General features: G+C 42.6%; 1 protein-coding gene across 1 annotated transcript in view; it reads left to right on the top strand.

The window, feature by feature from the left end:
- The first annotated feature begins 13,764 nt into the window (after positions 1-13,764).
- CTSC (cathepsin C) overlaps positions 13,765-14,923 on the top strand; it is an 18,320-nt gene continuing 17,161 nt past the window's right edge. Inside the window, exons 1-2 of the mRNA XM_027895828.1 lie at positions 13,765-13,930; positions 14,815-14,923. Of these exons, the coding sequence (XP_027751629.1) occupies positions 13,765-13,930; positions 14,815-14,923 (275 nt within the window). The remainder of the gene's footprint in view (positions 13,931-14,814) is intronic.

The raw sequence follows: 14,923 nt of genomic DNA, 5'->3' as shown, positions 1-14,923 counted from the left end.
AACCTGGTCCAGTGAAAGATGTCTCCCTGTCCACAGCAGGGAGGTTAGAACTAGATGATATTGAAGGTCCCTTCCAACCCAGGCCATTTTATGATTCCATGAAACATATTTTAACTGCAAACAATCTTTCCCAGTTGTACCCTGGGACCATGTCCTTAGCACCCAAAAGTCAGCAAGACCCATAACTGTGATAGGATTCCAGATCTATGAGACAAAGATCCAGTAGCAAACAAGGACACTGAGACTTTCTCAGCAAGATCCATGAACCTTAACACCACACAGCCCTCCAACTCTTCCCAAAATGAGATGGCAGTAAGCAGGGCAGCAACAGGAAACTTCCCACCTTCTTGTTTGCACCAATTCCCATGTTGTCTTTTGCTTCTGCTACTGAGCAATAGAAATATAAAATCTCAGCGTATTGGGGTTTCATATGCTTTCTGTACTGGTGTAGGTAAAAAGCATAGGAGCATCCAGACCAAGGGAGTTTTACTTTACGGCACTATTTTTATCTATAAAATAAATAAAACAACACACTATCAAAACAATCATCCACTGTTAACCTTCATGAAGGGGAATCACTAGAAAGCGAAATAATAATTCAGGAACAAGATTAATTATATGCTTTGATGTACTACTGGAAAGAGTTCAGCTATTCTAATATAAATAGCCCAGATTCTTCTTTATATGCTTCATTTCTAAGTTTGTATTCTATCAATTCTATCCTGCCAAAATTCAGTCTGAGTAGAAAACCATTTTGCAAGATTGCACAAAATCAATTCAGAGGTTCTTAAGATTACTTCAGAATTATTTTTTTCCTGCATGCAAAAAGAGAAAAGAAAAAGTTTCCAAGCTTAGCCCTAATAGTGAGATCTTTTACTCTCTGTTAATGAGTGATTCCAAGCCCCTGTGCTTCCACCCACCCAGAAAATGAATGTTAACTTCATGTTAACCTAATAGACTTTGTCCAGCCTGGCTGCTGGGTACTGCAGTGCTTCTTGTCAGCCAAAAACACAAAAGAAGTGGGTGTCACTGGATGAACTGCTGCTTAGCCCCTTTCAGCAGCAGCTCTCTGCACGACCAGAGGATAGTGTTTTAAACCCCATGCACTTTGTTGGCCGAGACTTGGGAACAGTACTTGCCACCGTGCTCTTTTTTTGTGTTTCATGTGCCAGGCTTTCCTTGCAAGGGAGGGAGCAACAGGAGTGCTCAACCCAGGTCAGGCAGGGAGAATATCTCTTCAGCTGGAGCCAGAGGGAATTCTCTGCTCTCATAAATATCAGTGTGCTTCTCAAGGGCTGCTCAACAATGTGTCAGGAAAACTCAGGAATTCAGATATCAAGTATCATTCAGTATCACTTTGGCATTTTAGTGCTACATAATGTTTCAGGGACAAAAGTGCATAGCATAGCATAGCAATGCACCCCTTCTTGAGAAAGAGAGTTACACTGAACATTAAATACATGGAAACATGCTTGAGTTCACATATGTCCAGAAGCTTTAAGCTATTCCGAAAGGCTGACGAACTGCAAGTTTTAATATACAGTTGGATTATCAGAGCACTACAGTTCATGCTCATGAGCATGGACCTACAGCCACTTTCTCAGATGCCTGTAGCAAACCTTCTGCCGTGGGTAACCACCCCTGTCCCTCCAGCCTCAGCCTGAGCCCATATGCCAAACTGTGGTCTAGAAAGCCTGTACTGTGTGTGGGTTGGATGTGCGTATCACATACGTCTGTCCTGCCAGCTAGCTGAGATAGCAACATTAACACCAGTGAGATCTGTTAGAACCCTAAGGCATACCTTTTTCCTTTCTTTTCCCACTTGTTATTTGTCCCAAGTGTCTTTTTAGGTAATGAGGTATTCAAGGCATATCAGTTTGCCTCAAGCCTCCAGATTCTGTCAAGATGTTAATAATCACTCCTCAAACTTCTTTGTCTAAAAATAAAATGCTGGTCTTACTTGTTCTGCTTTTATGGAATTTCCTGTTTTTCTTTGTGCCTCATGAAACCAGTTAGACCTTGTATCTGTGGCTTTACACTCCCCAGATGTAGTGAGATCTCTGCACGGGCACCACCCCAAAGCCTCAACTGTAAGCTAATAGCCAGAAAAATTATAGATGATCAGTAAAGAATAAATTGATCTAGTGTTGATAGCACATGTACATGTCTTCTGATTTTGTTTTTTCATGCCTCCTTAAAAACAAAACTCAGAACAAAACCAGCTGCTGCAAAATAAAGGAGAAGGAGAAACACTGAAGTGAATGTCACTCTGGAGAACACAAATTAAATATATTGCAAAATTAGTTATGGGAAAGCCCTTAGTCTGCAATATGCTTGTTTTTCTAGACAGACTCTTGCTCAATAAGTATGTGTCAAACTGGCTAAAAATTTCCTTATGATCTTCCTGCAGTGAGGGCACATGATGGATGTCACAGACTTTAGCTATTAATGTCAATGATTAACAAATACTTCCTACTAGGTAGGAAGAATTTGTTACTTCCCCTGCCCCTCTATATTTTTTGGTACCTGTGCTACCCTCCAGCTTCCAGTAGGACTTGATTTCCTAGCCCACTCAGCAAAAAAGGCTCTTTGCAGTCTGTGTTCAGCAATTCCACCATGGGCAAGGAGGTGATTGCCTGGAAGAGAAGAGGATCTAAGTGAGGCCTTGTTGTGAACCTGGGAGGTAGAGAAACAAGCAGGAAAACAAAAATGAGCATGAAGAGCAATAAGCAGGCAGCTCACGCTGTGAAAGAGAAGCCTTGCTCCTTTTGCCTTAGTTAAGCAAAAAAAGCAATAAGATCACTTGATCTGGCATTTATTTGGACAGAAGTGTCATTTATTTTTGTAAAAAATGAAATACACAGCCAGATTTACTGCCTTCTGATTTAAAAGAGCCTTTAGGGATCCCAGAGCAGGGACTGCACTTTGTCTCTCCTGTGAACGGGGGAGGACAACCTTGTAGCAGAAATATCGCCCCGAGCTGAGGGAGATCTGCTTGCAAAACCACTGCAGATTCACAATCATCAACACTGCTAATCTCAGTACAAACCTTGCAGTTGGGGTTTCTTTCTTCCCTTTACAAGTGTATCACATGGAGGATCAATCCTTCTGTTCTCAACTGCGAAAAGCTGGACTCACTGTTACACAGAAAATCCTTGCAGTACGAACCTTACAATGTCCCCTCCACTCCAAGGCCTCAGACCAACCAAAGAGCAAAGCGTCACACACAGGATAATCCCATCAGGCTGACAGAACATACCAGAAAACTTTCTGAGCGCTGTGTTTCAGAAGCCAGCTGGACTCCTTGCTGCCCAGGAGCTTGAGAGCAAGTGCCAGAAGTTCAGGTGTATCTCAGGGTGTCTGCTCTTTCCATTCCCAGCACTGGAGAAAGCACTCCCCTATCCACAGGATGAAAACAGTGTAAGAGAGCTACCTCTTACAGTCTCCTTCTGCCTTTAACCTGCCCCTGTACCATGGGTAAAGAGATGACTGCATTTCTAAATCAGGAATCACAGGCTCCATGCATTTGCTGGGGGCTAAGTTGAATGGTTTCATTGCCTCTTACAGCATTGCAGAAAGATGCTAGGCAAGGCTTTTCCTGTGGTGTCCTCATAAAAACAGAGCCAAGGTCCTCACAAGCGTGTATAGTAGGAGAATGGCAGACAACAGATGTTCAGATTGAATATTAGGAACAGCTTTTTCACCATGAGGACAATCAGGCAGTGGGACAGGGGCCCAGAGTTTCTTCATTCCCTGTCCTTAAAGACTTTCAAGACCCAACTGGATAAATCCCTAAGCAAACTCACCTTGTTCAGAGGTGATACTAATTTGACCACGTTTTTGGGAGTAAAGATGACCAAAGTCCTTCCCAACCTGAATCATCCCATGATCCTACACACTTTGAACCTCTTCTTTTCCAGAGGAATGGAAGTCCCTGAGTGCTGTTCATCAAAGACGGCAATCTCCCTGCTCCATGTTATTTCTCAGAAAGACAAGTTTCACTGTGCATGGAGTTGGTCTCCTGCTCCTGCAGGAACGTATTGCCAGGGATTTTCCTCTCTACCTGAAGATCGCTGAGATGACCACAGTTGAAGCAGAAAGCAGAGATTTATTTTGTCAGACATATCTAGGAACGAAGGGAGAATAAGGAGAAGGCAAGTTAGTCCAAGTCGTCATAACCCCTAGAACCAGTGAATTCAGCAGAAGTTAGGAGAAGAAAATATAACCTCTCCTTGTTCTTTACATTTCTGTGGAAAGAGACTCACTGCTCCCATACATAGCAAGGAGTTTGGGCTACAAATACCAAAGGCACAAATGCATCCTTACACAACTGAGAATGCAGGTATTGCTCTGAGGTGTTTAGCAAGCACTTCCTTATATGCACATGGTTTCTGAGCAGAGCTTGACTGCTCTTTACAGTTATCTTATCCATAAACTGTTTCATCAAAGCAGTGCAAAACCCAGCGAGGAAAACCCAAATAAAGCTTCAAAGAACCATTTCTGAAATACACTCTACTCTATCATGCATTGCTTCACTTTAAGTGAGAAATTACATCGGTTGGATGTTAACTTCTAGCCATTGCCTTGAATAGGACCATCAATAGGACCCCAAAGCCTGTCCATCTTCTGAGGACATTCAACGTTTCTACCCTGTCTAGAAAAGATTGACTCATTGCCATATTTCTGTTATACTGAAAAATGACAGACACCTGGTTTTAAAAGCAAGATTAGATAACTGCAGTAAGATCATGGGAGTAGAGGCAAAAGGTCATCCTTCAGCTGCTGCAGAGCTGAGCAGTGTGATTGCAAGCCCTGTGCCAGCCCGTTTGTCCTGTGTGTGTGTCCTGTGCTCATGTCCCATTCCTGTGTGCTGGTTTGTGGCCGCTGTTGAGCAGAAGGAGTCCAAGGAGGTGAAACTTCAGGCTGCATGTTGATGTAAGCCTGAGAGATGTCCCCTCCAGTGCTTTTCACAGGTTTCTGTGATAGGAAGTACTTCAGGATTGCATTAATGTACTCGGAATTTTTAGCTTCTCATGTAAAGTATCTGTTTAGTGTGAGGTAGAGTGAAAAGATGAATGTGGATCAGCACAGGAATATTATCACTATATAAGCAACCAGATCTGCAGGTCTAAAAGCTGGGGAAGACATGGATTTTCACTACTACAAAAGCCTCCTTTTGCTGTTTCAGAATTTGCAAACCTACACATTATGCAATAAAACAAATACTTTAAATAATGCATTGTTTATATTGCAACAGTACCTAGGAGTTGTTAGACTCTATTGGGGTAGGTCCTGTGCAAATCCAAAATAAAGTGAGAACTCCTAACCTTTGTGCTCTGCTCCTTTGTGATTTTTCATGCTCTAGACAAGACAATAACTGGAAACAATAGATGGGGAGTACAAAGACATAGTGAGAAATTATCCCTCAGCTTCTTTCCCAAAGTGGTGTGAAGCAATCCTAAGGTTAATGCAAGCAAGCCCTGCAGCTCTGTAATAGGTCTGATATTGCTTCCAATAAAGCAAAAATTGCTTGCAAGAGGGAACAATCCAGGGAGAACCAAAGCAGAAATGAGAAGGATAAAACTAGAACAGCAAGATGAAAAACCCGAACTCAAAACAAAAAACCCCAAACAAAACAGAAAACAAAATACACAAGGCAGAGGAGGCAGAAAAACAGAGATGATAGCTTTTTAGTTTTTAAGGCTCAGATGATGCTGCGGCATGTGACTCCAACTGCTAGCAGAAAATTATATGTAAAATCCATAATTTTTGCTTTTTATCTAAAAAGATGAATGAAAAAAAGGCAGAGGTCTATTTCAGCGTGGGTGGTACACCTGTTTTGTGGTGATTAACACATATCTGCTACAGATAAGTGAAGGTTTGCGGCACATCCCCCTGCTTTTGACATGGTAGCCTTTCCACCTCATTAACTGGCTCACACTTGACAGGATCTGGAAAACAGGCTCAAATTTGGAGCGTTGGAGCCTCCTCTGCTCCATCGTTGCCTCCCCCTTCCCTGATTAATTAACACTGTTGATTTTAACAGGCAGGCTTTTTATTGCTTGTGTGCTATATTTTGTGTTTATGACGACTTCAGAGCAAATCACCTTTGACTCCTGCCAGTTACCTCACACCATACAAAGCAGGTCTGCCCATTCAGAGCCTCACAAATAACTCCTTCTTGTAATTTTGCATTTATAGAAGTCAAAGCACCCCTATTCATACGGATGATCTCCAAAACCTTGTGTATTGCAATTGCCAAAAATCTTGTGGGTGCTGATGTTTCAAAGACTGCTGTGGCACAATTTCAGTGCATTGGCATGTATTAAAGCATCTCAAAATAGGTGCAAATTCTTTTATCCATCTCGGGCATAACATTTTTGTTGATATTTTAGAAAATACACTTAGAAATTATGGGATTGTTTCCTTTTTTGTAAGAAACATGAATGAATATACACTGAATGGTTTTCTGCAAGTTTCTCAAATGCATTTGTATTTGTATCTAAAAGTCTCATGTTTAACAATGAGATAGACTCAAAACAACTAACTCAGTGGCTTTATTGATTGAAAACAGAGGCATCAGTTTCTTACACTCAATTTATTCTATTAAAATCAACACTAACTCAGTTAAGATTTTTCCTGAAGAGAAAATTTTGTCTCTTTAAAGAAGAAAATGATCAGCTATTGAATAAAAGAAATGAACAGCCTAGTGGTTTCTTAGCATTATTCAGAAAATAGGCAATTTTAAACCCAGTGGCATAAGTTAGTCCGATTCTTTAGGTTCCCAGTGTGGGAAACAATGGGAACAGAGAGAAAGAGGCTTTTTCAAAGGGTAATTCAAAACAGGAGTCTAAATTAGGCTATTTACTCTTCATACACTTTATATACATGCCCACTTGCAGAATTGTAGGCCTGGAGATGTGCCTCTGGGTCACTGAGCTCATTCTGGGCTTTGGCAAACAGGCCCCCTGTAATCTTCCTAAAACAGGGCACTCCGAAGTTTTTACCCTTTCTTTGGGATAATTCATCAACTTCCAGGTTAGGAGCTGCCTTCTGATTTCCTAACTGAATTTTGACCTAGCCAGTACGTGCCCATCTGCTGCTCTGCCTCCAGCCACGTGGCTTCAGGTTACACATGCCCTTATCTCCAATGTCACCTCCTCCAGTGCAGTAACAGCCAGCAAGGGTGTGCCCTGCATTTTGTAATTGCCTGGATGAAAGGAGTGAATAGCAGAGCTGATAATAAACTCCTTTATCCTCTGTAAATGGAGACAAGTAAAGAGCACTTGCAAAACTTGCAATTTGGAATGAAGCCCCATTGCATCTGTCTCAAAAGAGCTAAGGAACAGCCATGCATAAAAGGCTTTTTAATTTCATATGTAAAAACAAGGTGAAAGAGAAAGAGTCCAAGATAGACTCATTTTTTTTTTTTGTAGCCCTGGTATCAAAGGAATAAAAAACTATTAGAAACTTAAGTTAGCAATAAAGAGGAAGGCACTTACAGAAAGTTTTCTGAGAGATCTTACTTTTTTTTTTCCTGACAGCCTTCAGGTTTGATCAAAAAATGGAATGTATTGGGTTGGCAGCATTTCAGAGAAAGGGCTACAAAATGACAAGCCGTCTCACTTTAAAATGCATTGGTTGTATAATCCTCAGGCATCTTGGAGTAACAAGGTAAGACATAAAAGGAAATTAAAAAAAAAAAAAGAAAACAAGGAAAATAATCCAGTGTTTGTTTTCAAAACTGAGAGTAGAATAGTAATACTGAATACTCATCATATGCACAGGGTTCTTCGGTACACACAAAGTTTAACTGGCATTTGGCTTTGAGGCCACACCACACAGCTGCATATGTGTATTCAACCTCTAAAGCTCCATTTTAAAATCAGGCAGGACTTCAGCTCTGTTATAGACAGTAATAATAGAAAGAATGGCAGCTAAGCACTTCTATTTGCAAATATCCTTTGTTTTTTTTTCATCCTTTCTCAAACAGGAGCATATCTGATACAGTTCTGGAAAGTTTCTCATGGCTTACATAGCAGCAATACATCGCAATAAACAGAGAACAGCTAGTATTTGAGTGGGAGCTTACCTGATTTCATCCCACTTTAGCAGCTGATAAAGCACAGGAATGACTTGTGGCTGTCTTTAGTTTCCCAGCTCCTACCAGGTAGTAAGAGTCTGTTGTGCACTGGAAATACTTTTTATGTGCAAGGTACACATGCTCCACAGACCTTGCTGCACTGACACGTCTTTGTCACTAATTTCTGAGGGAGCTCATCCAGGCAGGGCAAGCATCAGGAACAGCCTTCTGGTCCCCTCTGTGCGTGCACAAGGGACTTGTGTGTGCTACAACCACAATTTAGATCATCATAACTGAGGCAGCACTCAACTGCAGGGCACAAAACTGATTCAGTTTTGCAGTGGGCAGCAGAGCACCACTCAAGAGTTGGGACATAAACCCACCTCAAAAGAGTAGTGAATAGATAATCTTTTTACCTAGAATAGACAGAACCTTGTGCAAATCAGTGTTTTTAGCAAGATGCTGACTTTCATCTCAGAATAAGAAAACCTGCCAGAAGCCTGGGAGAAAAGGGTTAGATCATGAATGAATCAGTCCTATTATGGAGGGCAGTTCAAGTCCACTGATGTTAACTGTAGTGAAAGGGATGCTGCTGTCCCCATCCTCCACTCCTGGGAGGACCCAGGGACTACCTAGACACAGGTTCAGTGTGTGGGTATGTTAGGTTTTTTGTTATCTGTCTTGCTCACCTGTGACTGCTTAATCTCTGGCTTTGATGCCACAAAAGCACCTGCTGGGACTGGTAGAAAAGGGAGGAAGGAAGAGGCAGAGGAGGACTGGTTTTTGCATTGTCAGCCTGCAATTATACAAGCTAAAGTAGAAAATCAAACTACAAACAAACACCAGGAAAGGGAAATGAGTTATCATTTTAATTGTTTGCCCATTTGAAAGTTGATTGGAAACCTAAATATAATGGATTTGCTTATTTTATTTCAACATGATACAACTGTGTTACTATCAGGACTTCTATTTTTTATGGCCATCCAAATTCCCACCTGACCCATACATTGTAACATCAGCTTGAGGGACACTAGATGAACTCAACTTCTCTGCCAGTTCCTAACAGTGGAAATAATAATGTTTATCTGTGTGATGTGTAGATATAGAATTATTTCAGGTTTGTAAAATCCTTTACCCTTTTAATATTAAAATGCTTATATGTATACCAAGCACTCAGACAGAAAAGCTCTTGATATACAAGATGTGATGTTTCTGAAAAATGGCATTTCTTTCAGTGAAGGCAACTCTGAGAAGGTTACTTAAAATTTTTTTATCTTCTTCACCTTCTTTCAATGACTCACAGGCTTGAAGAGTTCTCCAAGATGTCACCATCCATTCAGTACCAGCTTATGTCTTCCAGTACAGGTTGGATGTGCTATGGGGCAATGTTTGTGGACTCTAGCAGCTCATCCATAGCTTTCTGGGAGTGGCTACTCCAAACTGGACCAAATCATTCAACAGACACCTTCTTGATTCCTTGGTGCTGTAATGTTCTACATTTAAATGCCTGAAAGAGATTTTAAAGTTGAGTTTCGCTATATTAAATGGAGCTATGAGGATAATAGAATTTTCATGTTGCTTTTAATTAACTGTTTCATTTCCTGATAATCTACTCTGATTGGAACATTATCTGGATATTTTAATAGTGTCTCAATCAACATGGAATTAGTATTTTTATTTTAATAATTATCACCTTTAATAATCATTACAATAATCAAAGTAATAGTTTCCAGGAAGCTTTCACCAATTTTTTTAAATTCTTAAATAGGAGAACAAATTCCACACCACTTAAATTATAACATGTTTTTCCAGGAACAAAGGACTTATATTTGCGCACACACACAGGCTACACAGACAAGTATTCTGTGTATCATCTTTCAGAAAAAGTTGGCAGAAAAAAGAAGTTGTTAGTGGACAAAAGCCAGGTAAAACAACTGAAAAGTGATATTTATGTTTGACTTATAGAATCGCATTTCACTATGATTTTCAACCTTGCAATATGCTGTGGGAAAAAACAGACACCACTGATGTCCTTCTACAATTTGGGTGCTTCCACAGCAATTGCAGTGAACAGGGTTTCTTTTCCCCTACCTTTAAGACAAAGTGCTGTAAATCACTCTGTGCTTATACATCCTTCTCATTCTGTTCACAAAATTAACTCACATAATTGCTAGAGACTGTTTGAATTGTTCCATATATCAAGTATCTTACCTTAAAAAAACCCAAGTTTATAGTTGCAACAAATGAATACATATTATCTATCTGCCTTCTAAGAACCACCACTCTGAATTAAATGGGATGGGTTCAATCATGCATAAAAGTATACAGTACTAAACTTGCTTAAGTACTCTGCAGTAAAAAAAATAGTCAAATTTTATAGTGATATAATGATCACGTATGAAATAACGTTCTGAAAAAGAAGTCTTTGAGTACAGCTCTTCACTTTCCAAAAGCAGGCAATTAGAACTTTGCTCTTGCAAAGCAATCTGCTGAACAGCACCATCTCAGTAACTTCAGAGTCTACACAGGATCATGACAATGTTCATATTCTTGCACCTTTCCAAAACAAGTAAGGGAAAAGTCAGTCCTCAGTTATTTTTTAAAATTAGTCCTATTATACTGCACTAACAGCTTCATCAGCGGTAGGGATGATGATAATGAAAGTGCAGCAGGGTTTGTAAGCAGATATTTTTTGTTAGACAGATACAGTTGAAATAAATGTGTAGCTTTTGTGCACAAGGATCCTTTTTTTCCAATTCAGTTTTCCCTAAAATTAGCTCTTTGTGAAACAGTGGAGGCATGTAATCTTTGTCTTCTCAGCTTTAAAGTAGATGGCTGATTACACCCAGGTCATGGTCAACTCCTAAACTAGGGAACTGATTTGACTGAATAACAACCACCCCTGGGATTTTTGCTCCTAAGATTATTTTCAGCCAGTTCATTTCCTCACCTCACTTCACCATGCAGTCACACACCGCTTCTGCTTGAACAGACCGTGAAAGTCAAAGGGACCAGGATCAGGACAGGCTAGAAATAAAGGCTTTATTTGTCATTATTTGCCCAAAATTTGTTTTTAAATATTCAACTCAAATATTCAAATGGCGAGCTTATCCTCACATCTGCTGTTACTGAAGGAAAATCTGCCTTTTCCCCCATGTAATTCCTGATGGCTGTGCCAATCCCTGTGAGCAAGGAGTCCTGAATCCCTCACTGAACTGATTCAGCTCACCAACCCAGCAGAAAAATATTCACCTTCTAGAGAATTTTCATGGTTTATTTTTGAAGGAGCTTACCCCTCACAACAGTGATTTCAACTACCTTACAAAAGAGACCAGTACATACCATAGCTATCAGGAGGTTACTAGACCAACCACTCCCCTTGGGGACAATAAACCACCACAGTGACTTGGTCCCTCCTGCCTGACTCTCCTCAGTCTCAGGATCCTTTTGAAACACTGATAAAACACAATCAGGGGAGGTCTTATAAGCTATTTGATAACATTTTGGCTCCAGGAGAGCATGTCACAGCTTACCTGAGCATAACAATAAAGGACAAGTCTGTCACAAAATTTGGTGGTATGTTTGAAGGAGACGTCCCATGTGTCTCACAGAGTAATATTAGTTTAAGGCTGTATTTCACTGACAAATCCACATATGTAATTGCTTGTGAGTTGGGAAGACTTTTTTCCCACCAAAATAGTTAGCTCAGAATTACTACTGGAGAGAAAGCACAGGAACTGCCTTTATTTTACACAGTTAAAATAAAGTACAGTTAAGGAGGAGAATTGGAGTGAACTAAATAGGCCTGACCATCTCTGCCTGTTCTCAGTGACCACTGTACAACCTCATTATGTAAAAATACACCTCTATTTTCAATTATCTATTGTGACTCAAAGCAATTAGAGAGGAACCCATATGTTTCTGCACAATGACAGTCTGCAGTGGCTACAAATTGAAACTGAAAACTGAAGCTCAAAGCATTGCAAAATGCAAAGAGGCAGGATCATCCAACCAGTGTCATGGGGATGAGAGGGAGATACCACAAACCTTTTCTGCTCCTGCATATAAAACAGGAAGAACTGCAACACAAACCTCCTTCTTCTAAGGTCGTTGGAAATGTTTGGGTTGCTCTCTGAAAAGGATAATGCTGCGCAGCCGCATCTCATTAGAGAGGCTTGATCAGGAATGGCATGGCGCATGCACTTCTGTGGCATGTCCAGCAAAATGTAGCTGCCTTTGAAAAAAAAAACAAACAACCTAGAGTTCTGTTTTTTAATACCATTACACTATTAGACAACACAGTCTTAGTGAACTGAAACAGCATTTATTTTCTTGTCTGTAACATGGAGGAAATTCTGCTTTCCCAACCGAAACAAGTGCAATGTGGTTTTTATCTCTTTGCTAGTCTGAATAAGAACACCTATTAGCTGGTTGCTTTAAGAGGCAGCAGCAAAGTGTCAAATTAATCCTTCCCCAAAAGGCTGAGAAGAACAGAATAAAAGCGAAGGGATTGTGGTAAACTAATATATTACTTAAACCAGTTAAAATTTCCTGATATAATTCCTAATCTCCTGATTTAAATCAATCAAAAAAAAAAATTGAACACATAGTTTAAACCTAGTTTAGCTCATAAGTCAGTTATTTAAAGCTGCACCATTGAAATCTGTGATGAGCATCTACGTGTAGATTTATATCAGTTTAACAAAATTCTTTTTAAATTTTATATCCATAGTTAAGCTAGTGCATCATTTTCAGAGCCAACATTTTCATACTATATGCATTTATTGTTCCCTGGAAAGGGGTAGTTAGCAAGTCTTTTAGACTTCGTGATTGCACATATATCTTTGGGGATGTGAAAGTAGGCACATTTTGCATCTGGAGAGATAGCAGAAGAAGAACCACTTCCTGTACACCCAGCTGTGCACTGGGAGGCTGCACTCTGAGTCTCACAGTCCGGTGGAGACATCTCTGCCCTAGACAACACCCGTCCCCTGCAAACATTCTGGCTGTTGGATGTGCAGGGTTTTGCAGGTCTCTGAAGCTTCCACTTTCAGGAGGGATTTTCCATGTTTTTTGTTGACTGCTGCTGCGTACAAAGGGTCTCAAAGGTGGTGTAGGTTTTTGGGGTTACATCCGGCGCAGGACTGGTGCAGCATGGCTTCCCAGCTGTGACGTGAAGCTGCTGCGGAAACTCTGAGTGACTTTGTACTGCTAAACCCATGGCGAACAAGAAGCCTCATCCTCCACAGCAACAAGACTGGCAATGGCACTGAGGACCAGCCTCGCCTGGCTGCCCCTCTGCAGGGGAACCTCTCGAGTGCTCAGGCCGGGGACTGGGACAGGGGATCTGGGCAGGAGGGAAAGATGCCCTTCGGGAGGTAGATGGGTTTTGGGAAAGAGGATGCCCTTTGGGCAGGAGGACTCCCGTTGGAGAGGACAATTCTTGGGGCGGGGGATGCTTTCTGGTGTTGCCCTTTGCGAGACAGGATGCCCTCTGGAGAGGCGAACATCCTTCGCAGCCATTTCGAAAGAACACCCTCGGGGCAGACGGAAGCCCTGCCCCTCCCGGCGGAGCGCGGCCGGCCCGGGGCAGGCCCGGCCCCGGGGGCGGGGAGGTGGCGGGGCGGGGAGGCGGCAGCGCCCGGGCCCATTTCGGCGGTGGCGGCGTTGGGCACGGTGCAATGGCGGGGTGGGCGCTCGGGGCCGTGGCGCTGGCGCTGCTGGCGGCGCTGCCCGCGGCCGTGGTGGCCGACACGCCGGCCAACTGCTCCTTCGCCGACCTGCTGGGCGCCTGGGAGCTCCGCGTCTGGCGGGCCGGCGGCCGCCACGGCAACTGCTCGCAGGCGGGTGAGACCGCGGCGGCCCCGCACAGTTCCTCTTCCCCGCGGAGCCCCGGGTGCCCGCAGCCGCTCTAGACGGGGGGAGAGGGTGTCCCGGGGAGCCTGAGGAGATGTGGGCTGGGTGGTAGCGGCGGCTCCGTGCCGGGAGAGCCTAGAGCCGGCACCGGCATAGGAGGCGGGTTCCTGCATGGAAGTGCGCCTGACCACTTCTGTTTGTTTCGATTAGGGCTCGACTAGGCCTCTTGACGAGCCCCACCAGCTCTTGCCTGCCTAGTGCCCCTCACGGGTGTGTCCCTGCCCAGCTCAGCCTGCCCGGGCAGCGGCTGTGACCAGGAGGACAGCGTGGCCGTGTTGGGTGACACACCTGGGCACCTCCTGAGAGGCCACCGGCTGCCAGAAGTGGCTGTCGGGGGAGCCTGACAGCATCCGAAGGGGTGGAAATACCGCGCCCCCTGAGGGGATAATGGTAGTGGGGAGTTACTATTTAGCGATTGTATGTGAGCGTCATTTTAAAAATAGTAGATACTTGGCATGTTTCGTCATCTTTCTGATCAGATGAGACAAATGGCAGTAGCAGCAGGGGAGGTAAGGTGAGTGGTAGAGTTGGAGCTCTGGTGTGAAGGAGCGTAGGATGGGTGATGCTTCATCCCAGATGTTGTAGGGGAAGGAAGAGTTGTCATTGCAGACATAGTGCATGAGTGACACAGCATCGGACACCTGTGTAGCTCTGTAGCAAGTTATGTTTTAAGTAAGCTGGTGTTTTGGGGTCACAGCTGTTTGGTGCTGCTATTAGCATCTTTAGGAATAAAATAAATGTTGCAACATCCTTTGTACTTTTTTTTTTATCTCTTCCACACAATAATCATGCAGTAATATTTGTATTTCTTTTAGGGCCTGTGGAGAAAAAGGTGCTTGTCAATCTTCAGAAATTAGATGTGGCTCAAGATAGTCTGGGCAACTATGGTTTCTTCACTTTGATTTACAATCAAGGCTTTGAAAT

The sequence above is a fragment of the Empidonax traillii genome, unplaced genomic scaffold, assembly GCF_003031625.1.
Source record: "Empidonax traillii isolate 1590-97213 ecotype Southwest subspecies unplaced genomic scaffold, ASM303162v1 scaffold471:size1368335, whole genome shotgun sequence".
Taxonomy (NCBI): Eukaryota; Metazoa; Chordata; class Aves; order Passeriformes; family Tyrannidae; genus Empidonax; species Empidonax traillii.
This window is presented reverse-complemented; position numbering and strand designations above follow the sequence as displayed.